General features: G+C 59.0%; 7 protein-coding genes across 7 annotated transcripts; 3 read left to right on the plus strand and 4 right to left on the minus strand.

Moving 5' to 3' along the window:
• Positions 1-296: 296 nt before the first annotated feature.
• On the plus strand, positions 297-1967 carry PLICBS_006329 (uncharacterized protein; the record flags this gene model as incomplete). The annotated part of the gene is made up of 1 exon (XM_018320110.1): positions 297-1967. The coding sequence occupies one exon, from the start codon at positions 297-299 to the stop codon at positions 1965-1967; it is 1671 nt and encodes a 556-aa protein (XP_018182584.1).
• A 434-nt stretch (positions 1968-2401) lies between these two features.
• Positions 2402-5743, minus strand: PLICBS_006330 (uncharacterized protein; the record flags this gene model as incomplete). Its single annotated transcript, XM_018320111.2, has 3 exons — positions 2402-5268; positions 5324-5395; positions 5452-5743. 3 exons carry the CDS (start codon positions 5741-5743, stop codon positions 2402-2404), a joined length of 3231 nt encoding a protein of 1076 aa, XP_018182585.2.
• Positions 5744-6619: 876 nt separating this feature from the next.
• PLICBS_006331 (uncharacterized protein) lies at positions 6620-9120 on the minus strand (the record flags this gene model as incomplete). The annotated part of the gene is made up of 3 exons (XM_065600922.1): positions 6620-8298; positions 8351-8583; positions 8645-9120. The coding sequence occupies 3 exons, from the start codon at positions 9118-9120 to the stop codon at positions 6620-6622; spliced, it is 2388 nt and encodes a 795-aa protein (XP_065456994.1).
• Positions 9121-9895: 775 nt separating this feature from the next.
• PLICBS_006332 (uncharacterized protein) lies at positions 9896-10316 on the minus strand (the record flags this gene model as incomplete). The annotated part of the gene is made up of 2 exons (XM_018320113.1): positions 9896-10149; positions 10235-10316. 2 exons carry the CDS (start codon positions 10314-10316, stop codon positions 9896-9898), a joined length of 336 nt encoding a protein of 111 aa, XP_018182587.1.
• Positions 10317-18914: 8598 nt separating this feature from the next.
• Positions 18915-19742, plus strand: PLICBS_006333 (uncharacterized protein; the record flags this gene model as incomplete). The annotated part of the gene is made up of 1 exon (XM_018320114.1): positions 18915-19742. The coding sequence occupies one exon, from the start codon at positions 18915-18917 to the stop codon at positions 19740-19742; it is 828 nt and encodes a 275-aa protein (XP_018182588.1).
• A 408-nt stretch (positions 19743-20150) lies between these two features.
• On the minus strand, positions 20151-20728 carry PLICBS_006334 (uncharacterized protein; the record flags this gene model as incomplete). The annotated part of the gene is made up of 2 exons (XM_018320115.2): positions 20151-20624; positions 20675-20728. 2 exons carry the CDS (start codon positions 20726-20728, stop codon positions 20151-20153), a joined length of 528 nt encoding a protein of 175 aa, XP_018182589.2.
• A 606-nt stretch (positions 20729-21334) lies between these two features.
• PLICBS_006335 (uncharacterized protein) lies at positions 21335-23275 on the plus strand (the record flags this gene model as incomplete). The annotated part of the gene is made up of 1 exon (XM_018320116.2): positions 21335-23275. The coding sequence occupies one exon, from the start codon at positions 21335-21337 to the stop codon at positions 23273-23275; it is 1941 nt and encodes a 646-aa protein (XP_018182590.1).
• Between the last annotated feature and the right edge of the window lie 1741 nt (positions 23276-25016).

Raw genomic sequence — 25016 nt, forward strand, 5'->3', positions numbered from 1 at the left:
CCTCCCCGTACCATCTCTATTTCCCTTCGCCTTCATCCCCGCCGCTCGCAGCGCACCGCACGCCTCGCGAAAGCCTTGGATGTGATCAGCAACGACAGGCTCTCGGACAGAGAGACACGCCCCAGCCGCCGATCCGCAGACGCGCCCCGCAGGTCAGGCCTCGCTCGCCATGACCCCGCGGCGTCCCCGGCGTGCAGCACCCTAACAGCGTCCTGTCGAGACCTCTCGCGTCCACTTTGGCCCCCCTCCCTCGCCCGCCGCCGCCGCCGCCAGCGATTCGACCCGACCCGACCCTTATGAGCGCCAAGGTCACGCGAGCTTGCGATGCCTGTCGGGTCCGGAAGGTGAGGTGCAGCGGTGACCAGCCCTGCGCCCAGTGCGCCCACCTCAACCTCGCCTGCGCCTTTGCGCCTCCTCCGGCGAAGCGCAAGCCCGGCGTCCGGGGCCGTCTCGTGGCTCAGCTGCGCAATAAGACTGCCGCCGAGGTCACCAACGGGAGACCCGGTGCCGCGGCTGTGTCCTCCATTACTTCGCCGGCCGCTGCGAGCACCTCCTCGTCCGCCTCGTCGCCCACCTCCGGCGGCGCCGTACAGCTTCCCGCCGTCACCTCTATTGCTGGCATCGTCGACTCCAACCATGCCGTCAGTCCTCGGTTCGAGCTGGCTCCCGCCATTGGCGGTGGTGGCTACTCGCAGGAATTCTTCATGAGGCTGCTCCCCGAGTACGATAAGCTCGTCTACCCCGTCAACCCCGTCTTGACACCGGACGAACTGCGCGCGAGCATCCAAAACATGCACGCGAGCTATGAGGACGCCGCCCTAGTCCACGCTTTCGGTGCTGTGACCATAAACCTCACGCAGACCTCGTGGACCCTGCACGGCGACATTGCGGCTCAGATGACCTCGCTCATCCAGTACAGCCTGTGGGCGCATCGCAAAGCCGAGATGGGCAGGGATACCGACGCGCATTACCTGCAGTGCGAGATGCCCATGACGGTCAAGCGCGTCATGGTTGGTATCTGGAACGAAATTTCCCTCATGGCCTTTAAGCGCTTCGACCGCAGCTTCGCCAGCCTGCGCGAGTCCATCACCATGATCCAGATGCTTAACATACACCAGTATTCGGAGGACAACCCCTGCGGGCTGTCGCGCCGCGAGATCTCGCGGCAGCAGCGCATGTACTGGGAGGCCTACATCCACGAGCGCTTCATGTGCATCATGTCGGGCTTCCCCTGCACCATGATCCCGCTTCGCACCGGCCTCCCCATGACCGACGCCGACGTGCCCCCCTACGTCACCGTCGGCTTCAACCGCCTGATCCGCCTCTTCCAGATCATGGACCCCCCGCTGCTCGCGCACTGGACGGCGCAGACGATGCCCGACGCGCCCACCATGACGGCCCAGTGGATCGAGAGCAAGCAGGCGCAGCTCGACGCTGACGAGGCCGAGACGGCCGACGCCGCGCGCGACCTGTCGGCCAGGGGCGCCGGCTCCCTCAGCGAGGAGCAGCACGTCGACCTCTTCGTCACCCGCCTCTGGCTGCGCACCCTCGTCTGGCAGCTCGCCCTGTCGCACGGCCTCCTCCGCTCCGCGCCCCCACGCGACGCCCACGAGGGCCTCTCGCTGCACTTCCCCGCGCAGCGCCTCTCCGCCCAGCTGCGCGGCCTCGTCAGCCGCCTCGGCAACATGTCGACCTTCGTCATCCACGGCAGCGGCATCCTGCAGAAGCTCTTCGAGATCACCAGCACCGTCGCCGACGTCCTCGCCCTGCCGCGCGGGCCCGGCCAGACCCAGGAGGAGGCCCGCGCCCGCATCGAGGACTTTCTCTTCCTCGTCCGCTTCATCTTTGGCTTTGAGCGCACGCAGAAGCATCAGCGCGACTACCTGCGCGAGAAGCTCGACGCCTTGCGGGAGATGTACACGGTGGTGGACTTTGGGGATCTGGCCGGCAGTCCCGCCGCAAGATGAGGCAGCCTGCATGGATGGTCACGCATAGAACACAATTACGAGCATGAAACCCTTGAATGTACTTAGTTACAATGGGCAGCGATGGCGTTTCAAGGCGCCGGGTTAGTCAAGGACAGCACAGAAGCATCACACAAGAGCTATTGCTGGTCGCGAGTGTAATACTACTCATATTGTTATGGTTTTAAGTAGGTAGCTACGCAGGCATGCTGCCATGCCCGGTCCAGAATCAGAAAGTCAGTGTCGTCGAATCGAAGGAGCAGCGCGTCATCTCTCGAGCGTCCCGTGTTGAACCAGACCTCCTGGCCAGGAATAGAGCCTTTTCTGATCAAACAACCACGTCACTGCCTCAAGCCAGCCGCCCGCCCGGCAGGTGTTGGACGTGCCGGAGCCCCGTTGGCTTCAACGGCAGCACTCAGTCACAAACACCTGCGCACCTAGACGGCAGCGACGCCGTCCACGTCGACCTTGATCTTCTTGAGCAGCATCGTCATGGCCGCAAAGATAACGGGCAGGACGCTGACGATCTCGCCCAGGCCGGCGTAGGCGGGCGGGATGCGCACGTTGACGAGGGCGCCTGAGGCAAGCAGGATGGCGAGGACGTTGTACGCGGCCGACCAGCCAAAGTTGAAGGCCATGCGGCGGAACGCCACGTTGCTGATCGTCATGAGGAAGGGGATGCCCTCGAGACCGTTGAGGAGGACCACATCGGCGGCGCCGCGCGTGACCTCGCTGGCCGAGAGCACGCTGGCGAGCTGGACGCCCACATCGGCTTGGGTGACGGCCACGGCGTCGTTGGTCCCGTCTCCGACAAACATGACTTTCTTGCCCCGAGACATGAGGTTGGCGACGTAGTCTCGCTTCTGAGACGGGGTGCATTGCGACGCCACGTTCGGGATTCCTACCTGCGCGGCGACGGCCTCGACGGCACGCTTTTGGTCGCCCGAGACGAGATGGACTGCGACGTTGCGGCGGCTCAGCTGGGAGACAACCTTGGCAGCTTCAGCTCGGAGACGGGTACGCATAGCGAATGCGGCAATGGCCTTGCCATCGCGAGTAACGACGAGCAGAGTCATACCACGTTGCTGCATATCGACAATAACAGCATCTTCTGACGTGTTTGTCCACGCAGGGTTCCCAGCACGGATCTTGGTGCCGTCGAGCGTGGCTTCCACACCAGCGCCGGGGATCGAGTGGACATTGTCAAGCTTCGCTGGAGCGGTTGCGCGCGATTCCAAGTGCTTTGCCACCGCGAGTGACACGGGATGCTTGTTTCCGGCGACGAGAGCCTTGGAGACGGCAATGGACTCTGCCTCGTCAACGCCAAAGAAATGCTCCTCCATAACGTCAAGCTCGCCCTCGGTGATGGTGCCTGTCTTGTCGAAGACAACATCTGTGACCTTTCGAGACTGCTCAGTGCATTCGGCAGACTTGATGATGACGCCGTTGCGTGCAGCAATGCCACCCGCCACGACGAGCACCATGGGCACGGCAAGGCCGAGTGCGCATGGACAAGATACCGCTAGAGTAGCGACTGCGTAGGTGATGGCGTTGGAGACGGCCTTGCCCGCGTTGTAGTTGCGGACCTTGAGGCCGACGACGACCCAGGCCACAATGACAATGAGGGCGATGGACGTGACCACAGGCACGAACCAACCAGCGACGCGATCGGCAACGTCCTGGATTCGAGGCTTCGAGTTGGCAGCCTCTTCCACTAGTTGGGCAATGTCGGTCACTGTGTTCTTGCCCGGCAGACGGGTAAGTCGAGCCACCAGAGTGCCTGAGCCGTTGATGGTGCCCGCAATCACCGAGTCGCCCTCCTTCTTGAACACGGGGACGCTCTCACCAGTCAGCATGGATTCGTCTACCTCGCTCGTCCCATTGAGGACAGTCGCATCGGTGGGCACCGCGGAATGGGGGCCAATCTTGAGCTTGTCGCCATACTGGAGGAGTCGTGCATCAATCTCTCTGTCGCTGCCGGATTCAACAATAACGGCAGTGGTTGACTGAAGTGACCGAAGCGACACCGCTACGACTGCGCGGATACGAGCAAAGGCGGCGACAAGCCGTCCGAGCAGGACCAGAGTGATGAGAAGAGTGCTGGTTTCGAAGAACGCTTCCGTGTCCAATGGCTTGCCGGCCATCATAAAGCCGTAGGCAACAACCGAGTACAGGTAAGCGGCAGTGATGCTGATGACAACAAGCATGTCCATCTCTAGGCTGCCGCTGTAGACGAGGGCCGAGATGGCTGGGCGGTAGAAGTCGGGAACAGCTATAAGCTGCACCACGGTCGCAAGAGCCAGAGACACGGAGGCCTTGGTTTTCTCGTCTTGAACCAGATCGTTGCCCCAGGCCATGACGACGACCGGGATGGTAAAGCAAGCAGCAACAACCGTCTTGACGAGCTGGTCGTACAGCCTCTTCCTGCCGCTGGACACGTTGGGGTCGTCCCTCGGCGGAGCAAGCCCCCCAGACAAGTCACCCACGCGCTCAACCAAGGTTCGCGCGCCAATAATGGCCGGGTCGTAGGTCAGACGGACAACTTTCTTGTTCAAGATGGTGGCTTGGGTAACTCCTGGGATGGCAATGTCGGCGAGCACTTTGGCAGAGCCCCCTGAGGCCAAGAGATCGACTGTCTGGTCGTCGTTGGAGAGCCTGGTGCAACGGAAACCTGTGGCCCTCTCTGTTGCCCTGATGACCTCGTTGGGCGTGGTGACGTCCGTATCAAGGCTGAACTCGGCGGAGCCCATGACAAAGTTGACCCGGACCGACGAGACTCCAGCGAGAGCCTTGAGGGTGCGCTCCATCTTGTTGCCGCAGCCGGAGCAAGTCATGCCATCAACAGTCAAGGCGACATGCTCCAACCCCTCGGCCCGTTCGAGGTCCGTATTGGCGGGACGCAGAGCGGCGTCCTTGTCGCTCTGGTGGCCATGCTCAACTTGATGGCCACTGCAGCAGCCGCCATCCTGTTCCTCCTTGGTGGCCAACACGGCATGTTGATGACGCGCCTTCTTCCCACGACGCTTAATTCCGTGGTGATGGTGCGGCCCGTCGTGGGTATGAGCTCCCTGACCGGTCGCGTGTGCGTGTGCGACAACCTCGACGGGGGCGGCCTTGGGGGTCTGCTTTGGCTGCTCGGCGCAGCACGTCGTGGACCAACCTCGTTCGAGGATGCTGCGGCAGATGCAACGGGCGGACTCGAGATAGGCAGCGTACTGGTCAAACGCCTTGGCCAGATGGGTGCTGCAGGCCGAGGCAGGGTGCTGTCCGTTCTGGTCATGGGCGTGGTCGTGACTAGCATGGGCTTGGACAATGTCAGGATGCAAGTTATCTGAGGTCAGATGCGGGGGACGCGGTACCGTCATGACCAGCGACGTCGCTCTCGCAAGTCTTTTCGCATTCGAGGGCGGCGGCGGCGATGATGCACTTTTCTGCCTCGGCGTCAATACACGTCACCCACGTTCCATAGCGGCGGGAGCAAACGAACCGTCGCAATGCTCTTCGTTGGAGTCGCAACAGGTCAGCGTAGCCGACTTTGTCGAGGCGGAAGAGTCGCAGCAGCCCTGCGCGTCATCGCAGCACTCGCCGGCTTGATCGCAGGGGGCGAGGGATTCGGATTCCGCATGGCCGCCACAGCTGCCGTGCTCGTGGTCATAACCATGATCGTGGCCGTGACCATGGCTGTCGTCGGAGCCATGGTCGTGAGGGGCATGGGGATCGGCAGGATGCGCCGATGTCCCTTGGGCCTCTGCGGCGCCCGAGCAGCATCCAGCCGCCATGTTGGACGAGGGAAAGGCTGGGTGAGGTTGGTTGCGTGGTCGCAGGGCGAGGAAAAAAGCAGTGAGACGCTCGAGAATTGTGATGTGGTGATGCGAGTTGGAGATCAAGAAACAGAATGGGGCAAGAACACTGGCGATGAGCTCCTGCCGCGTCCAATAGCCAGCACTAGAATGTACGTACAAATAATTACGGCGCTGCCTGAAAATTAGGGAAAAGAGGCGCGCGGAAGCCCGAGCACCCAAGCTCCTTTCCCGCCTCGGTCTCCGTCCTCACACACGCACAGCAAACACCGACTGCCGACGCCACGATGCACTCTGCGACGCGTCCCGCAGTGGACTGATTGATCGCCGCCGGGAACGACTCGCCCCGTGGCGGGCCTGCCGCGCAGCCGGAACATTCCATGTGGCACTCGCTTCGTGCGTACAACGGATGGCACCTATACCACGGACGGCAACTCCCTGGCGCCAGCGTCGTCAGCTCGCTTCGGGGGATGCCATGTGGGTATTGCAGGCGAGAAAGGTACTGGTAACGGCTCTGGACAGCGGCGTCATGGGCCTCTCCAGCACTCTCTGATTCACTGCTGCAGACTTGGCGGCGCTGTCAAACGCCATCCGAGGCACGGCGCCTACGCAGTGAAATTGAGTTTGCCGCGTGGCCTGGCCTGATTCCTGAATCCCTGGCCAACTTGCCCGTTTGGTCTGACGGCGGGGCCTCGATTGGTTTGTCCCCGCCGTCCGTGGAGACGGAGGAATTGACTGGAAGCTGAATACGTTTGGTGCAACTGTGGCTGATACTCTCCTGCGACGACGACTGCGATACCGAGTCCTCCTTGTACTTGGCGACTTCATGCGACACTACATAATACACTCGACCGGCTATAGCGTGATGAGATACTTGGTACCCCTTGCTGCGTCGATGGACGCGCGGTACCGCGACCCATTGACTTTGAAGCTCTCGCTGTCCCCAACCCTGATGTGCAGCGGGCCATCGCGCTTGGACCTCACCTCGGCCCGCTTGAGCTTCCCTGCCGCCCACTCCATGTCCACCTCGAAGCCGCCTCGGGCCAGTAATCCCCTCGCGCTCCCGGATGGCACCGCGTCGGCTGGCAGCGCAGGCAGGATATGCAGCACGCCAGCATGGCTCTGCAGCAAAATCTCCGTCAAGCCGCTCGCGACGCCAAAATTGCCGTCGATCTGATAGTTGACGCCGTGGTCAGAGTTCCAGAGGTTGGTCATCGGGTACTTTGCGAACCACGCAGTGACGTGCTTCCATACATCGGCGCCCGACAGCAGCCGCGCATACTGGTTGATGGTCCATGTTCGGCTCCAGCCCGTGCTGCCAGACCCGCTGGCGAGCCTGTGGTCGAGGAGCGCCTTGGCCGCCCTGCTCAGCGTCTGGTTGACGAGCGGTGCGAACTGATGAGACGGATGCAGGCCATACAGGGGCGAGAGGTGGCGGTGCGCCGGGTCCGTCTCCTCGTACTCGTAGCGCCATTCGAGAATCTGCCCGTACGATCCGATGCGCGGCTCTCGGATGAGGGGGAGGAAATCTCTCGCCGCCTGGACGTCCTTGTCCGAGCTGGAGATGCCCAACGCAGCGGCGGCCTCGAGAAGGCCCGTCACGACATCGCGCATCAGCTGATTGTCCTGCTCCGGAGCAATGTCGATGCCGATCGGCTTGCCGGCCACTGTTGCGTTATCCGGAATCACGAACCGATTCTCGGCCGAGATGGACGGACCCGTCACTCGTGAGCCTTCCCACATCATCGTGTAGCACCGGTAGAATCTTGCCACGTCAACGAGATACGGATACGCAGTACGTCTTAAAAAGTCCTTGTCGCCAGTGAAGCGGTAGTGCTCAATCATGTGCTGCACCAGCCACGCGGCTCCCATCGGCCACATCGTCGAATGGTCGTTGTGGTCGGTTGGCGCCGGATCGCCCCAGAGATCAAGGTTGTGGTGAAAGACGACGCCGTCGCAGTCGTACATGCTTCGAGCCATGTCCCGTCCGCGCGGCCTCGCGACCTTGAGAAGGTCAAAAAGCGGCTCCTGGGTCTCGAGCAGGTTGGTTTGCCCCGCGGGCCAGTAGTTCATCTCAATGTTGATATTGATGGTATACTTGCCACCCCACGCCGCCGTCGTTTTGTTGTTCCACACGCCCTGCAAGTTCGCGGGCATGTCGACAGCGGCGGGCGTGTTGCGGGACGACGCGACGAGCAGATGGCGGCCAAAGTTCCACGCTAGGGTCGCGAGTTGCACGTCCTGCAGGCCGGTGCGCGCATGTGCGATGCGCTGGTCGGTGGGCAGATCAGCCAGGCCGTCGGGTGATGCCCCGAGGTTGATGGCCGAGCGGTCGAGGAGCGAGGTCGCATCGGCGAGTGCTTCGCGCTTCACTTTCGTGTATCCCTTTTGCACGGCGGCTGTCAACTTGCGGTCGAGGGCAGCTTCGAGAGACTTGTTGGTGGCATGCCGATAGTTTGTTTCGGCGTTGAAGAAGACGTCTATACTGGTGGCTCCAGTGATGACCAAGGTGTCGTTGGAAGCGCTCACGCGTCCTTTGCATCCGTCAGTTCCTATGCCAGCGTCCGTAGTGGGATGTACACGTACCGCCGCAAGTCACGAAACGGGCCTTGCCGAGGAACAGAATCGGATGGTCCTCTGGCTTCTGTCCGCTGGAACCGCCCATCGTCAGCTGGTGTACGCCACCAGCAGACGAAGCAATGTTCGACGTAATGTTGCCTTCGCGGGTGAACCGAGCCTTCAAGCTTAAGGCGCCCTTTTTGCTTGCCGTGAAGCGCGCAGCGAGCAGATCAGCCGGAAAGCTGGCGATATACTCTCGGCTACATTGCCAGCGGCAAGTCAGCCACCCATCGCTACAACATTGGGCAAAAACACACTCACGTATAGTTCACATCCTTGTACATGTATGAAACCCCCGCGTTACCCTGCCTGGTATCAAGCCACCGCACGTACTCATCAACATCATCGTGCCCGAACTCGAGGGCAAGGTTTCCAAAGTAACTAAAAGCTCGCTCTGCTGGCTCCGCGGCGAAGATGTCCTCCATGGACAGGTTGGTCGCCGCCGAGTAGTTGCCCGCGAGCAGCATGTCGCGCACGCGGGGCAGCGCGGCGAGCGCCCGTGGTGGCGTGCGGTCCTGTAGCGGGCCGGACCAGATGGTGTCCTCGTTGAGCGGGATGAGCTCGGTGCCAGTGCCGCCAAGGATGGTGGCGCCGAGCCGCCCGCTGCCGATGGGGAGGGCGTCCGACTCCCATTCTTTGCCGGGTGAGGTGTACCACAGAAAACGGCTGCCGTCGAGGGCACGGGCGCCTATGGCGCTGGCGATGACAGTGGCGACTGCGAAGCGTTGAAGATGCATCTTTGGCCGCTACGTGGATGCTGCCATTGGTGTCATACCCCATTGCTGGAGATGCGCTCTGGATACACAGAGGTATATATGCATGACAATAAACGATGAGCCATCATCAGGATGTGGCCAAAAGTGCCCCAACAGTATTTCCACGAATGAGTCCCTCTATCCTGTCTGCGCTGTCGTGAGGGACTGGGGTCCCCGCGACTCAATGCCGAATCTTGGAGATGACGAGCCGCTGCTTATTTGTTCCGGCAATTGGCACAAACATCCCTGTTCGCATGGCTGGATGTTTGCGGGGAAGATGACGGTGCCAACCTCCCGAGCCGTCGGAGAAATGGTTGGCGACGGGAATTTGGGCTCGCCAACAGATGACTAGAACCGACGGCTATTGATCCTTGGACCGCGATCTTTTACAGCAAAGTACGACAGGGCCCGTCACGTTGTTGAGTATTTGGTCATTCGTGGAGAAATTGAGTGTCTGTCTTCATATTCGACTACTGTGCCTCAAAGCTTACATCCAGCGTTGTGCGGCAATGAGCGCGTCTGGCTACGGACGGTTCTATCCCTGGCTTACACGAACAGAACATGTCTTTGAGCTTTCATGGAGGATATATTAAGCGAGCTGTTCTTTATACCACCAAACAGCATCCTCTCCTCAAAAATGGAACCGCCATCCCCGGCGGAAAGCAGAACGTGTATCCCGAAAACGCCCAACAGTTTCACCACCACCACTCACTCCAATTGCCTTGCCACACCGTGAACGTGAATCATGTCATGCGCCTTAGTTCAGGCCGAGCTTCTTCAGGTTGTATCCGCAGTCGATGAGCGGCTTGATGCACTTGGAGTGCTCCTCGGTCAGGCTGTTGGCGAACTCCTTGTGCGAAGAGTGCGAGCCCTTGGCGTTGCCGGCCTCGGCGGCGTCGGCGTCGCCGCCGGACGCGCTCTCGAACACGTTGATGAGGAATTTCTGGCACTCGGGCTCGAGGTCCTTGCAGTGCTGCTTGACGTGCTTGGCCATCATGGTGGGGTGGTGCTCTGCACGATGACACAATTAGCTATTTGTTTGTTCACGCCTCTTATTTTGGGGAGGCGCGGGATGTTGGTGTAGTAGTAAACGTACCGGACTCCTCAGAGGAGCGGATGGCCATGCCCATGACGGCAGGGGCGCAGAGCGCAGCAATGGAGAAGAGAGTGAACTTCATGGTGGCGGTTGTGGTTGGGAGTATGATGCAAAAGCGAATGAGTGACTGGTGAGTATGCAGTGTAAGTCTGGAGAGCACAACCGACAACATTGCGGCGCGACGAGCGACCTCCTTTATAGAACCCACGCGAATCAGCCCCGTCCGCGATGCTACAACGCTTCCTCTGCCGATTGTCAACAAAATCACCGATTGCAAATGAGGTGTCTATGACCTGTGATGAGCGCGGGCTCCAGGTGTGCGAGGGCCCAGCTGGAAGCTGCGACCTGATTGGAACCCCACGGCCTTTCCGCGTCAAGGCGCTATGGAAGCTTGAGACAATCGTGGGGATCGGTGCCTGGGCTGGTGTTGAAGAGCGTCGGCTGTGCGCGCTCATGCCGGTATGTGATCGCGAAAGCTGGAATGAAGGGCGAATCGAGACAGGACGGCCCAACGAGGTCATTGTAAATACGGACGTCCAGGCTCGCTTCCTACAATTGTATGCGACTTGGCTGATGCTGCTGGATGTAAGTCCTTCCAGATAATGATCACGCCGACTTTCGCGATGGACACTTCGCAAATATCGAGATATACCAAGACCACTATAGCATTGCGATTCCGCAACGCGGACTTTGATCTAGCACTTCGTAGTCACCTTGCCATTCAACGCTTGACGCTGCTCTGACGGTAATGTCTCACTACCGGGCACGCGGCCCAGCCGTTCCCGCTTGCAAACAGTGCACGCTGCAAGACACGAGTGTCTCAGGAACCAGCTTAGCAAGCTTGGCTTCCTCACAACAAGCAGCCGGCTCAAATGCTAAAAGAGCCAAGCGCTGAGGCTACGCGTCACAACTGCTTCAGTTGCCTCGCAGCGCGAATTCGTGAGAAAGCTTGGCGGGCGGTAGTCTACGTGTAGTCCCGGAGAGGCGCATTATCGCCTAGGTCCGATTGAAAGCGCATGACCGGAGTGACTGTTCCGTGGCAAGCCTGGATACAATGCTTCAAGCAGAGGAAACTCTGCCGCTTCGTAGTTCTTGGGTCTCTCGAGATGCAACATCTTCCAATGTTTATGTGGACTCCTAGCATGCGGATCCCCAGTGATCTTTTGCAATGATCCTTCGCAATGTGTTCCACGTGCCGGCAGCAGGACGGGCAGCTCTGCGGCGGCGGTTCATCGGTGTCGCGATTCCCAGTCATGGCCATGTCTCAGAACCGGAGGTTATGTCGCGCGCGGTTCGTCGGTCGGGTCGAGGCCCTCTCATCCGTGTCTTCTTGCTCCCGACGCGCCGGATAACGGGCCAGCAGCTTCCGAGTCCTGAAGTGCTGGACGCGCGTGGGGAACCCGACTCTCTCCAAATTGAGGTTGCGTCCTTGGAAGCTCCAGATGAGTTGTTGCACAGTTCAAGCCGCCGAACATCCGGCCCGCGAAGCATCGCAAGGCCATTTCCACCAAGCCCCAATGAACACGATGATGTTACGGCACGGTCCATCCGGAGAAACTCGGTTCATGTGCGACTACACGTGTGTGTATTTCTCCCACAGGGTCAATTGCTTCGGTACCGGGTAGCAGTCCACATGCATGGAGTCTGCTCGACATCTGGAGGGTCCCAGTAGGAGAGGTGAGGTGCTCTGATGTCAGCGGGCGGGATGTATGCCTCACACCTGGTCTCAGGAGCGCGGGTCAAATGCCACACGGCTTTTGCTTCGTGTAGGCTTGCAGATTGGTGGTTAAAACGCGGTCATGTGTCTACAGCCTCTCATCTCGAGAATGGCGACAGCGTGTAAAGCTTTTATGCGAGCCAACAGGCCGAGCCAGCTCCAAGGGATCGCGCCGCGGGCCTCGTCGGCCCTTGCCCATGAGTTGTTGAGAAAGCAGGAACTCGTAGACATAGTGTCGTCATGTAGTCTACAGTTTGCTTCAAATCGTAGCGATGATTTGTTCTAGTTATGTTGGAAGCTGACGGGAAATTGGTGGCGCCCAAGGATATGTTGGTGAGCCCTGTATTGTGCCATCACGATACGCCTCACGCGCAAAACCGCATTCCAATGTGGGGCGCGTCGGGGAAAGGTGCCCAGCGGCCAGCAATGGTGGGGGACCGCGCTGGCTTCACCGACCCGTTTCAACCTTGATTGTAATTTTTGAGGGCAACCAAGTCGCTCTTTTCCCCATGTAGTGATGGGAGTTTGCGGCGTGAAATGGAGATTGCGATTTGCGATGCTGCACCGGCCGCCCGCCGGCATACTGCCCTACCCTGCACTGTACGCTTCGTGTTCGCCGGCATTATCCATCTCGAGTCCCAGTCGAGATGGAACACTGAACAGTGATTCAATCCTAATAAATAAAGACTTGCATTCATGCGGCGCTTTAGACCATTGCTGGTACGGCTTATCGTGCGTGCTCATGACACAACCGGCCAGGTGGTTCGACTCTCGATACATTGAATGTAACTTCTAACACATTTAGAATCTATATTGGCCGCACTCAATGCCGAAAATTCACACTGCGCAGCCTAGCTCACCATATCGCACGCATGTGATCCTATATAGCTATCTATACCAAAACTAGAACCGCCTGGGAAGATGTGATGTTCTCATCCCTTCGCATGCCGTAAAGTGTTGACGACGTCCCGCCACAGAGCCCACTGTATTGAAAGTGCACCCGAGGCCACTGCGTCCAGCCACTGCCACGAAAAAGTGTGCACTACCGATTTAATGTCCGCATGCTCGTAAATGCAGCAGTCACCTGGGTGTCTCAGGGAAAAACGCGAGGACGGGGCTGAGTGGCTGATCCAACCACCCGTGTCTCTTGACCTCTCGCTCTGGGGCCCATTCCAAATCACTGAATGAGCTCTTCTCTTCATGATCCGGCCCGCACTTCAGGTCTCCGTGACACTCCCTGTCTTTCTCGAATAGGGCCACATAGGAGCAAAGCAGCAATCTTGCACCATACACGACCAGTGCTAAAAGAGAGAAGACGAAGCTTGCCTGAGCAATGCGACAATAGCCCTGGTTTTGTCCCGATGTCTCGGCACACCCACGCACAAGATACCAAGGGTGGCTGCAAGCGTGCTTGGAGTCACTGCGGTCTCCAGATAATTGACCCGCGACGCTGACGGACCAGAGCGTCAACAGCAGCAGGTCGTAGAAGACGTTGGTGTATTCTGGCAAGAAGCTACAGCGTGACACCGCCATGCGCGTGATAAATACGAATGTCGTGAGGACTGCGATGGAGAGGTTCGATGCTGTCAGGCTACGAGGTACCAAGTCAGTCTCTCGCTTTCTGCCGAGCTGCTTGGAGGAAGAGCGCCAAGCGTACCGTTGAGACCATATCAGCGGGACCTCGGGCGGCTCGCGATGGTTGGCGTAAAAGTAAATTCTCAGTCGCGGATCGGAATTCCATTTGTGAGCGCCGCCTTCCTCCCATAATCTGGTTCTAAAACGATTGGGATAAGCAAATCCGAACAGAGTCAGAAGCGTCGCGGCCACCACGCCCTCGCACGCCAACAACGCGGTCTGAGCGACTCGCAACCGACAACGAGGCATGGTTCCCAGCCTGACGATAGTGGCTTCACTAGAGAACATTGGCCATTGGCGAGCCGGTTGCAATTATGGCACAAGTCTTCTCATGGAGAAGTTTCGGGTGTCCATGAATGGAAACTTGCTCATACTGGCGCATTGTACACATGTGCGCACATGACAAAACAATCCCACCTGGCATTTTATTGTGAGGCTGATTTGATTGGACTGTATGTGAGTGCATTACGAATTAACTACTCGGGTTCTAGAAATCTGCGCTGCCATTATGAGGTCCTTGATGAGGCAGATGGCGACATTGGCCCGTTTTCTAACTCACCGTTAGCTGATCACCATCAGACACCGAGAGCGTTCGAGGCAATTCTGCGGCAGGATTCGGAGGGAGAAATCGGCGGTGAGCAGACAGTCTGACTCGACAGCCGGTCGAGCTTGAAGGGCATCTCGTCCTTTGAGCTCACTTGAACGTCGAGTCCATATCGCTTTCGCCACTGCACACTGCACTGGGCATTTAGATAGAGCAATGAAAAGAGCTCAGCCCGACAGCGAACCAGATCACTGTTTGCAGATTAAAAAATCAATTGCGTATGCGTAAGGTAGCTGTGACGTTGGTAGGGACTCAGTGTCAAGAGGACACAATTCGGACAGACCGTGTGCGGCGTGTCTTGATTGCGTTGGAAAACAACATATAATGGCCCCTTAGCACCGTAAAAGAGAACAACGTGCACGTCAACCTGATGGAGGTGTGTCAACGGCCAGGAAGAAGGGTACCAGAAGGTGCCCGACAACATCATTGAATTGTACAGGTGGTTACGAAGAACCCCATTTCTTAGAACGGGTGAACTCGCAACGACATCAATGTCCGCGAACATCAAGGCTTTCTTGACCATGACGTCGAATACTCCTCAGACCACAGCAAGTATGGCTCAGGCACGGGCTCTTCAGTATGCACTCGTTTCACGTGATAGTAAGAGTCTCTGAGGTCGGGATTTGCCACCGGAAATGAAAGACCTTGCGAACACCACGCCACCACGCAAATAGGAATCCATGCGAAGCCTTCCCTGCCGGCGGGATCGACCAAGCAGCGTTAGAGCCTGCTCCAGATTGATGTACCCCTTGCATAAGCCGCATGCATGCTTTAGTGAATCGGAGTCGAGTTGCCGCCCAGCACATGTCGATACACGTTGTGAACTAGCTTTACAAATACTCGAAGGAACAGTCCGGACCGCGGCTCTCTAACCGATACATGCCGGTGAACGCGCGCTTTGGCATGCATACGGATCACTAGCTAGATGATTATGGCCGGTTGAGGAAAAAAAATCGACGGGAGGCAAATTCTCAGGGATACACGACCAACAGGCATCTCGCGCCGCCGTTTCGCGAAACGTTTGGCCTTGCTACAGTTGCAAGACCTCCTGATCCCCAGACCAGCGTTCGGGACTCCACACCCCCTATAACTGTCTGGTCAATTTTTAGACTTCGCACGACCGCGTTCAATCTCGTTTGGCGCCGCGGGTGCATGTGGTGTGGTCTCGATCTTGCGGGAACCAGGGGCGCCAACGCAGCGCGATGGGCTTGCCTTGGCCGTAAATGGGCGTTGCCGCTCGATGACCCAAGCGTTGCCGATGTGACTCGACGGCCTGGTGAGGCTGTGTCAGCGCGGAGGTATCCAATTTCTCCTTGTGCCGGTCTGGTGCCTTGGCCGGACTCCCGAAGGCCCGAGTGTAGCGGGTGTTGCGGATGCTTAGCCCCTAGGAATCGCGATCTACAACGGTGGTAATTCGACACGACGGCGGCGTGTTTGGAGCTTCACGACCCAAACTTGTCGCCCTGGGCATGCGGCCTTGAGAAACCTCGGGTGCGTTGGACGTCATGGCTACATGTGATAAGGCTGTGGCGTTGGTGCTGGAAAACAGGGTGTTGGCCGGAGAAGGAATGCAGTGACGTCTGCGGCCAACAAGGCAGCCAGGCCATTCAGGGAATCCGGGCATCACGGCATTGATCCAACTGCGGCCAAACCAGTCGGTTGGAAGTCGAAATCAAGGCCTGGGAAGCTTGGACCATCGCATAATTGGACGGAGAGGCTCTAGGGATTGAAGCGACCCAGTTGACGGATTCAAGAGAGGCTCTTCATCGGGGCTCCCCGTACGGAGAGGCTCACCCAACCCACTGGCAGCTCGCAAATTTCGGGCTGGGGCAGAGCAATCCATCCCCCTTGGCTCCAGCGAAACCTGCGCTGCCTTGATCTCGTCCCGCGCCGGAGCGTGCAAGCGACATGGAGCGAGCCAAGCAGCTAGTCTTCTGGCAACCGGACGCAGTCCCACTTGGCCGCGCTGCTCGTACATTCTACAGGCAATGTGACGAGTACATTTAGCTTCTGCACCAAGTTTCTTTTTTTTTGCCACGCGCACTTGGGCCGTGCTTCGTTGAAGTAAGTAGAGTGAAGGTGCGAGACATGATGAAACCTGGAAGGCGCCTGACGACATCAGCGGTTGGCTCCAGCCGCTACTCAAATTGATGACTCTCGGGCGAGTCTTGCCAGCAGGACGGACCAGACAACCGCTCCTGGCATCTCCGAACGCGCACGTCGGGACATGTGCCTTGTACAGCCCCTGCCTTTGCTGATCAGGATCAGTCCAGCACCCAGTCACCCAGTTTACGACCGACGCGGAGGTCGTAACAGCTGTGGACAGGGCGGCTGGGGGAGGGTTGGGGTGTGCCGCGCTCTGGTGCTTGGAGCCGTTCAAAGGGTTGCATTTGCGAACAGGGGGGGTTACAAAGACGGGCTAGTCTAAAGCGCGCGGTCCTGCGCTTGGGCGACTATGAACACTTTCGGGATGTGGCCGGGCGCCCGTTCCGCGTGTCCCGCGCGGGCTTCTGCGGGCTGGGTGGCGAGGAAGGTTGAAGAGCATTTACAGTTTGAGCCAGCGGCATGCGAGGAGCGGCCAGGAAGACTCAATGGCGGGCATGTGAGTTCCTTCGAGGGTCCCGAATCGCGTGTCGAGTCGCGTGTCAAATCTACCTGTTTTGCAAAAGACCTCCCCGGTGCAATTTCCAGCTGGACGGCATGCTGGTCAATCGACATTGGCATCGTCAACAGTCGTGGCAGAAAGGGTGTGATGCAGGATGGCGCAGCTCACCAAGCAGCAAACAGCGGCAGCCAGAAGGCGAAGGTGGTGTGGACTATGTGGGAATACGAAGGTTGCACCGACCCCTGTCGGCAACCCTGTTGGCGGCGATGCCGTGCCACACTGGCTGCTGCAAGCAGGATGGTGGCTGGCGGCGTTGCCAGGCAAGCCAGGCACGCCGTCGATGGTGGCACCTTTGTTTGCCTGGGTTAGTCCACGGCCGAGCCGCCCGTGAGGCGCCATCGCGCCAGTGGTGTGACGCGGAACTCCAATCACGTTGGCACGGCTGCTTCCCCAGGCGGCCGCTGGAGATGGTGTGCGAGGAGCCACTGCCAAATCTCCGGGTTTCTGACGCGGGCGTGACTTGCGCCGCCTCGTGTTGCACAAGTCCACGACGACGAGGACGCAGGCACGCATGACACGGCTCCTCCAGCGGGCTGGACTGCATGGCTGGGCGCTGGCAACAACAACCTTTCACAACCAAGGCGCATCCAAGCCTGCGAACGCCGGCCGCCAGGCGCCATGCAGTTTGCCACTGTCGACGCGGCAACCTGACGGGCTGCCCCGCGCCCCCTCTGCCTCTTTTCATCCAGGCACAGGAGCCAAGCGAGGAAACGGGGCCCCTCGCCGTGGAGCCGTCGAGGAGTCTGGTCCAGTCCAGTCTTTGACTTTGCAGTCGACTTGAGCCGGCCTGTCCGGGGCGGAAATTGCAAACAGGCGATGGACTCGCGGCCCGCCCCCACGATTGGCCCTGGAAGAGGCCGAATGGGGGTGGATAGCCACCGTGGAGGGCCGGAAGAGATGAAGCCCACGCGCTGTGAGATGAAGCAGGCTGGGGCGAGGCGGACGGGCGCAAGAACCGGGCCGTCCGCCATCAACCCAGCTCGCCAGGCATATTTGCATATGTAGGTCGGCTGGGCGAACGGGGCTGGGTTGCCGAGTTCAGGCGAAGGAGTGATGCTGTGGCAGGGATGGCCGTTCGCTATAATTATGTCAAACAGCATGGGAGCCATCGGAACAGCACCAGTTTCAAGGGCCCTGGGCGGGCTGGCCCAATCGGATCCTGACTCCTTCATCGAAGACGGTCCACACACACCCCGAATGCGGGGGAAATGGGGCTGCCAGGCTTGCCAGCCAGGCCAATGCGTCTGCGGGGGAGGCGGGACGGCGTGTGGGTTCTGGCGTCCGGCCGAGTTATGCATGGCCTGGCTGTGGGAACCGACGTCGCCCAGTCGACCGTCTCGACGAAACACAGCGCACTCCCCCAACCCTCCCCGGTCAAAGCACACACTCCGCGATCCTTCCACGACCAAGTCCTGGTTCGTCGGGCCAATGGCGCGGGTGAATATGGGCTGGTCAGCCGCTAGAGCCTGATCGCGCAATAACAACGACCGTCAACCCCTGAACTTAGCCTCGCACCCCCCTGCGCCTGCCGCCGTTGGCTGGTTGCGGTTGCGGTTGCGGACTTGCTTGCTTGCCTTGCCTTGCTTGCCTGTGTGCCTCCCTGCTGTGCGTGCCTTCCATCCTGCTTGCTTGGAAGGCACCGGGCATGGCATCATGCCTCGCGACTCGTATGGCCCTCTGCCCGGGCAGGGGTGGGTTGCCATCCCAGGACGTTGCTCACACCCTGCCTGCCCCCCCGTGTCATCGTGGTGGCCAGACCTCGGCAGCATCGACGACAGGACATGTGGGAGGCACCCACGCGGACTGCAACGCCAGCCCGCTCTCGTCGCCATCCATGGCCCCTATTGCATTGTTGTAAGCCCGAGAAGGAGAGAGGGAGATCGATCCGCAACCACCCACCCCCCCTTTCCCGCGTTATATAACCCATCTGTCTGCCCAGTCTCCCCCGACTCCTTCTTGGATTCTGTTTTCTCTCAACCCCGACACTCGTTCTACAGTCTGCATCCGCGCGCTTAAGCCAGTCCAGCCTTGCAACACTCAACCCCTCAACACCATCAAGATGAAGTTCCTCACTCTTGCCTGCCTTGCCACCAGCGCCGTCGCCGGCGTTGTCGAGCCCCCCACTCGCGTCCTCGAGCGTGACCTCGCCACCGTCACCGGCGTCATCTCCAACGTCGGCAACGAGATCGACAACCTCGACAAGGCCGCCAAGGCTTTCTCCGGCGACCAGAAGCCCGTCGTCGCCGCCGCTGAGAAGCTCATCCAGGCCCTCAAGGATGGCAAGACTAAGGTCGCCGGCTCTGACGACCTCTCCCTGGCCGACGCTCTCGGCCTCCAGGAGCCCGTCAAGGCCCTCCAGGCCAAGGGCGAGACCCTCGAGAAGGACTTCAAGGCCAAGCGCTCCGAGGTCGAGAAGGCCGGCGCCTGCGGCACCGTCCGCCAGAACCTGGGCGACATCAACGAGAACTCCCAGGCCCTGATCTCGGCCGTCGTCTCCAAGGTCCCCAAGGACGCCCAGGCCATTGCCAAGTCTCTGGCTGACGGCCTCACCAAGGTCCTGAACCAGGCTCAGGACGACTTCTCCGAGGCCAACTGCAAGGACTCCACTGGCGGCGGCTCCTCTTCCGCCTCCGGCTCCGCCTCGGCCACTGGCTCTGCCTCCGGCTCGGCCACCCCCTCGGCCACCGGCTCTGCCACTCCCACCGCCACTGGCTCTGCTACCGGCTCTACCGTTGTCCCTACCGGCAGCGCCACCACCCCCTCGCAGCCCACTGGCACTGGTGTCCCCACCAAGGCTCCTACCCAGTCTCCTCCCGTCACTGCCGGTGCCGCCGTCATGGCCCCTGCTGGTGTCCTTGCCGCCGTCATGGCCGCCATCATGGTGTAAGGGTCGAGTCTCTGGTTAGACAAAACAGTGGAATCTGGGTTCATGGACGCGGATCTGCAGATGTTTACAATGTAGATTACATGTAACCTGTTTTCATTCATGTTCGGCCCCGGCGCCGTTGAGACGGAAGTCGGAGGCACGATGGATCAGCTACGGTTAATAATAGGCTGGTATGCCGAGTAATGCACGATATTCATGCCTACCTTGTTCCTGGCTGTGATGTGATAGAGGTGTTTCAATTCAGTTCAGTTGTGGAAGCCTTCGGGAAATTTGGGAGTGAATGCTGAATTGTTGCGAGCCTTTCTCAATGTTATGTGCACGAGGAACGGGCGAAAGGCAGGGACCCGATGCTGAGAGTTGAGGGGACGATGGCTTGCTGACATTGGATTTGCAAAAATATTGACAGATCTATCCACAGCACACGCTAGGTTCTTCGATGCCCTTCACCTCTGGCGACCCCCGACCTATCCCGCCCAGGTCAATCTTGACCTCCAACCAGTCACAAACAAACTTGCCCAATCCAGCGCCGATAAAGATGCAAATGATGACATAGCCGTTGAAGTACATGGCGAGAAGCATGACGATGTACGCGCCGCCAAACGTCACCGCGTGGATGGCCGACCGGATCAGCTGCTGGACGAGGCTGGCGCGGAAGGTGACGACCTGGGACACGCTGCCCTCTTCGGTATACCGCCTCGTCGACTCGCGCTGGAACTGACGCAAGAGAAAAGCGTCGTACTCTTTGCCCAGCCTCCGGAAGAATTCAATCAGGACGACGAGAAAGACGACCCCGATGCAGGTGGCGGCGAACATGCCGCCGCTGCGGATGTGCCAGTTTGAGGTGAGGAAGCAGGCATCGATGGTGTACCAGTTCCAGAACATCTGCGGGCGCGTTAGAGTCATGATGAGATGTGACTACCGGCTGGTCTTACCGATATTTTGCAAGAGTCGGCATCGCCGCCGCCGCCATGGCTGCTGTGATCCATCTTGGTGCTGGTGGCAGACCTCAAGCTGCCTCAAATCGACTTGGACGTGGGCTGGGAGGCGTCAATCGCGGACTCGAGCCCCCTTTGTGTAGCCGCGCAAGACCGATTGATAAAGCAGGACCACGGCACAGGGCGGCAGGTTGATAATGAAGGCGAGCCGAATCAAGGTTAAACGACTCAAAACCCGAAGCTTGACGCAGAGGCGATCCGTCCCGCGATTAAATCAGCGCTAAAGAGCCACTCCCGCCGCGCAGACTCCACAAAACTTGCTCATTCCTGCTCAGCCGAGAGACCTTGATGACTCTGGAGCTGCAAACGGTGCGACGCTGGTTCGTCGGGGTGGTGAGCAAATTCAAAGATCAACGTGCGCAACGGCGCGCGCCAAACTGCCGCACAACGGCCCCTGCTCGAAACTCGTCCTCTTCGACATTTCGTCTTCTCTCTGTGTTTCTCTATTTATCGCATTGCGCCGCGTCACGGGTGATTGGCAGCGTTGTCTCAGATTGCGTCCATGTCTCTGATGCTTTCCCGCTGAGCCGCCTCAGTCACGACTGGAACCCTTCTCCTACAGTACAGTACACAAGGGGAAACGCCAACAACATCACCATGGAGGCGCTGGGACGTCGCCATATCCAGGACCACACTGCGGGCGACGAGACGCAGCCGCACTGGGGTTACCCGGATCGCATTGTGCCATGCAAGAATGACCCCGGGTCGTGCACCTACCTCGATGTCGTCTACGCGGCCCACGATGTCGGCATGCTCTACATGGGCGTCCTGTGGGCGACGCTCGGCGGCATCCTTCTGGTCTGGTTCTTTGCAAAGCGCATCAGCCGGCCGACCGTGCACCCGGCGCCGAAGCACACCCGGAGCGGAGCTGGCAAACTGCGGCGGACGGTCGCGGCATACGCTCGACGATATCTTCTCCCAGACGCGAACCACTTTGTCTTTGGCCGCACGACACGACTCCAGGTGCTGATTCTTGGACTTCTGTCAGCGTATTTGCTGCTCTGGAGCTTCGTCGGCATCGTCTACGGCACTTGGGTCACACCCGTCAAGAAGATGCCGGGCGTCTACAACACGCGGACCAGCCTCGGCCCCTGGTCCGACCGCGTCGGTGTCATCGCCTATGCCCTGACGCCTCTCTCAGTCCTCCTCAGCAGTCGCGAGTCGCTCCTCTCGGTCCTCACAGGCGTGCCGTACCAAAGCTTCAACTTTCTTCACCGCTGGCTCGGCTACATCATCCTCGCCCAAAGCGCCCTGCACACCATCGGATGGTGCATCATCCAGGTCCGGCTCTACCAGCCTCAGCCCACTGTCGCGATTGAGTGGGTGGTACAGCCGTACATCATCTGGGGCATCGTGGCCATGATCCTCATCCTCCTGCTCTTTGTATTGAGCACGCCATGGGCGATCCGCATTACGGGCTACGAGTTCTTCCGCAAAGCCCATTACGTGCTCGCCATGGTGTACATTGGCGCGTGCTGGGCGCACTGGAACAAGCTCGAGTGCTTCCTGGTGCCGGCATTCATCATTTGGGGCATCGACCGAGGCGCCCGTCTCTTCCGCACCGCCCTGCTGCACTACCATCCCGCGGCGGTGACGGGCGCAGGCTTCCGGCCCGTGCACGCAGAGGTGACGCGGTTCCCAGACGCTGAGCACGGGGATGTTGTGCGCCTCGACTTCGAGAACGAGCAGGATTGCTGGGAGATAGGGCAACACTACTACCTATGCTTTGCCGAGTGCAGCATCTGGCAATCGCACCCGTTCACACCGATGAATGCCCCGACGCTTCTAAAGGGCGTCGTGCGGCACTCGTACATTCTGAGGGCAAAGTCGGGCGAGACGAAGAAGGTGGCGGACGTGGTTGCCAGGAAGTCTCAGCTGGCTGGGGACGCGGCCACTGCCACGACGCCCGTCATCCTCGCAGGCCCGTACGGTGAGAACCTCATGGAGAAGCTGGCAGTCGATACCAACATCGTGTGCGTGGCAGGCGGGACCGGCATCTCCTATGTGTTGCCCGTGCTTCTGCAGCTCGCCCGGGAGCAGCCCGTGCCCGACCGCAAGGTAGAGCTGGTTTGGGCGATGCGACATTCCAGCAATGTGGACTGGGTGCGCGACGAGATGGACACCCTGCGCAGGGCGCAGAAGGCTCTGAACCTGACGATCCGCCTGTTCGCCACGCGGGACGTGGACTCGGGCGAGCGCGAGAAGGACGCCAAGTGCGGAGGCGCAAAGGACACGGACGTCGCAGAGGTCGGGTCCTCCTCTTCAGAGGACGCGTGTCCCTGCGACGGCAAAGTGTCCGTGGACAGAATCGGCGACGGCGCCTCCGACGATAGCAGGCACCCCGCGCTGCGGCAGCTGCTGGGCGACTTTGTCGAGGAAACGGTGGCGGGGCGGACGGTGGTCTTTGCCAGCGGGCCGGGCGGCATGATTACAGATCTGAGGACCATCGTGGCCGGTTTGAACGACCCTGCGAAAGTATGGCGGCGACAGGAGAGGTTCGACGTCAACCTGGTATGCGACGACCGGCTGGAGTGGTAGATCTGAGTGAGTGAATGGGGGAGATAAACGTCGCGCGGCAAGGACATAGAGCGCAACGAGATGTAGATACCCATATATTAACACGAAGCGATACATGCACTATACGTGAGTTGGCGTCCTGGACGAGTCTCTCCGCTCCTACAAAGCTGTCCGGGCGAAGTTTGAGTGTCCCATGCATTTGAAGTTCCCGTGCAAGAAGCCCGGCCCAAGTCGTTCAACGAGTATTTATCACCAAATTTGATATGTAAAAGAAGGCAAGAGCCTTCGGCGGGAGATGCTATGCCAATGATGTAGATTCCACCATTCAACTTGTAACTATTTACCCGGGCGATTTGAATCCAGTCTCGACGGACAGAGACGAAGATTACCGCAGTATGCGTCATGCTTCATGATCGACGTTCCCGCCCACGCGAGAGGACCGAGTATCTCTGCCATGACTGCAATGATCCAGAGGGAGAAGGTCATGTTCGAACCTCGGAACCCTAGAGCAAAATGATAGACGCGAAAGGCTGTGCCAAAAGTAGGACGTGTCATGTAGTCGACGGCAACACAGACGACTGATGACCAAACAAGGCTGTATCGAGAAGAAGAATGTTCTTTCCATCCAACCCTTGGCGGCAGGCAACAGCCGAGCGCGGTGCGCTCCGAAGATCCCGTTCAATTGGAGACTGTGCGCTTCGGGTGTCGCGAACAAAAGGCTCTCCCATCGGGCTTGATGATCGCAATACATGGCTCCTTGTCCCTTGCGCACTATATAATCACAGGTTTAGCGTACGTATCCATGCACAGTGCCAAGATATGCCTGGGTTTTGGGAGGGACTACCGGAGACTCATTGATGCAGGGCTGAGCCGTAGTGTGCTGCCACAGCGCCTGAAGTGTCTTGTCGTCGGCTTTGGCTGCGTAATCACGAACTGATATATCGATATAGTGACAAACCCCAGGATCACCGTGACAGGACTCAGTACAAATCTGAAGAGGCATATGGTCAGTTTTTCTGTATTCCGAGTGGTTGTGACACGGATGTTCTGTACTTACCCCAGGTGCGCCTTGCTTGTCCACGAGCTCCAAAAAATCTGCCCGCTCTGCTATTTGCCTCATTTGCTCAAGCCAGAGATCTTGGTACATGGCATTGCATGCCGCCAGGAACGACACGAGGGTGAATCCGATGCTGTGCTTCATGGCTGTAGAGCGTATGATGACTAACGAGCAGAGATGAAGAGAAAGAGAGTATCGAAGATATGAAGTGATACCGTAGTGGTACCTCTTCTATATGAGCATTTTTCCTCTGACACAAATGATCCAAGACTGAATACAGCCCATGTGCAGGCATCTCTTGACGCCAAGTGCGGAACGGGATGCCCCAAGCGCCGTTCCAACATGAAGGCGGCAAACTGGCAGCCACCTGCACGTGCCTGTCCAATGCTAGAGCTGAGGGCAGAAGCCGCATGCTATCTCTGCTTACGAGATTTATTTCATACTTAAACGTCAATTAAATTACAGTAGCAAGTGCAGTATGTAAAGTCGCGTCCATCCTGTTCCCGTTGGGTTAGCTGCGTATCAGCTTTCAGATTTGATCAGCGAATGGCGATAGACGGATCCGCTAATACACCGGCTGACATCGTTTCGTCGCAGCACGAGGCGGCCACGGCCAGAATCCCTTGATGCTGGAGCCAGTGTGAGGTAATATGTTCGCCAATGGAAACTGACGTTCTCGCCCCAATTCGAAGTTGCTTACTCGAC

The sequence above is a fragment of the Purpureocillium lilacinum genome (genome assembly GCF_023168085.1).
Source record: "Purpureocillium lilacinum CBS 284.36 DNA, scaffold_4, whole genome shotgun sequence".
NCBI classification, from domain to species: domain Eukaryota; kingdom Fungi; phylum Ascomycota; class Sordariomycetes; order Hypocreales; family Ophiocordycipitaceae; genus Purpureocillium; species Purpureocillium lilacinum.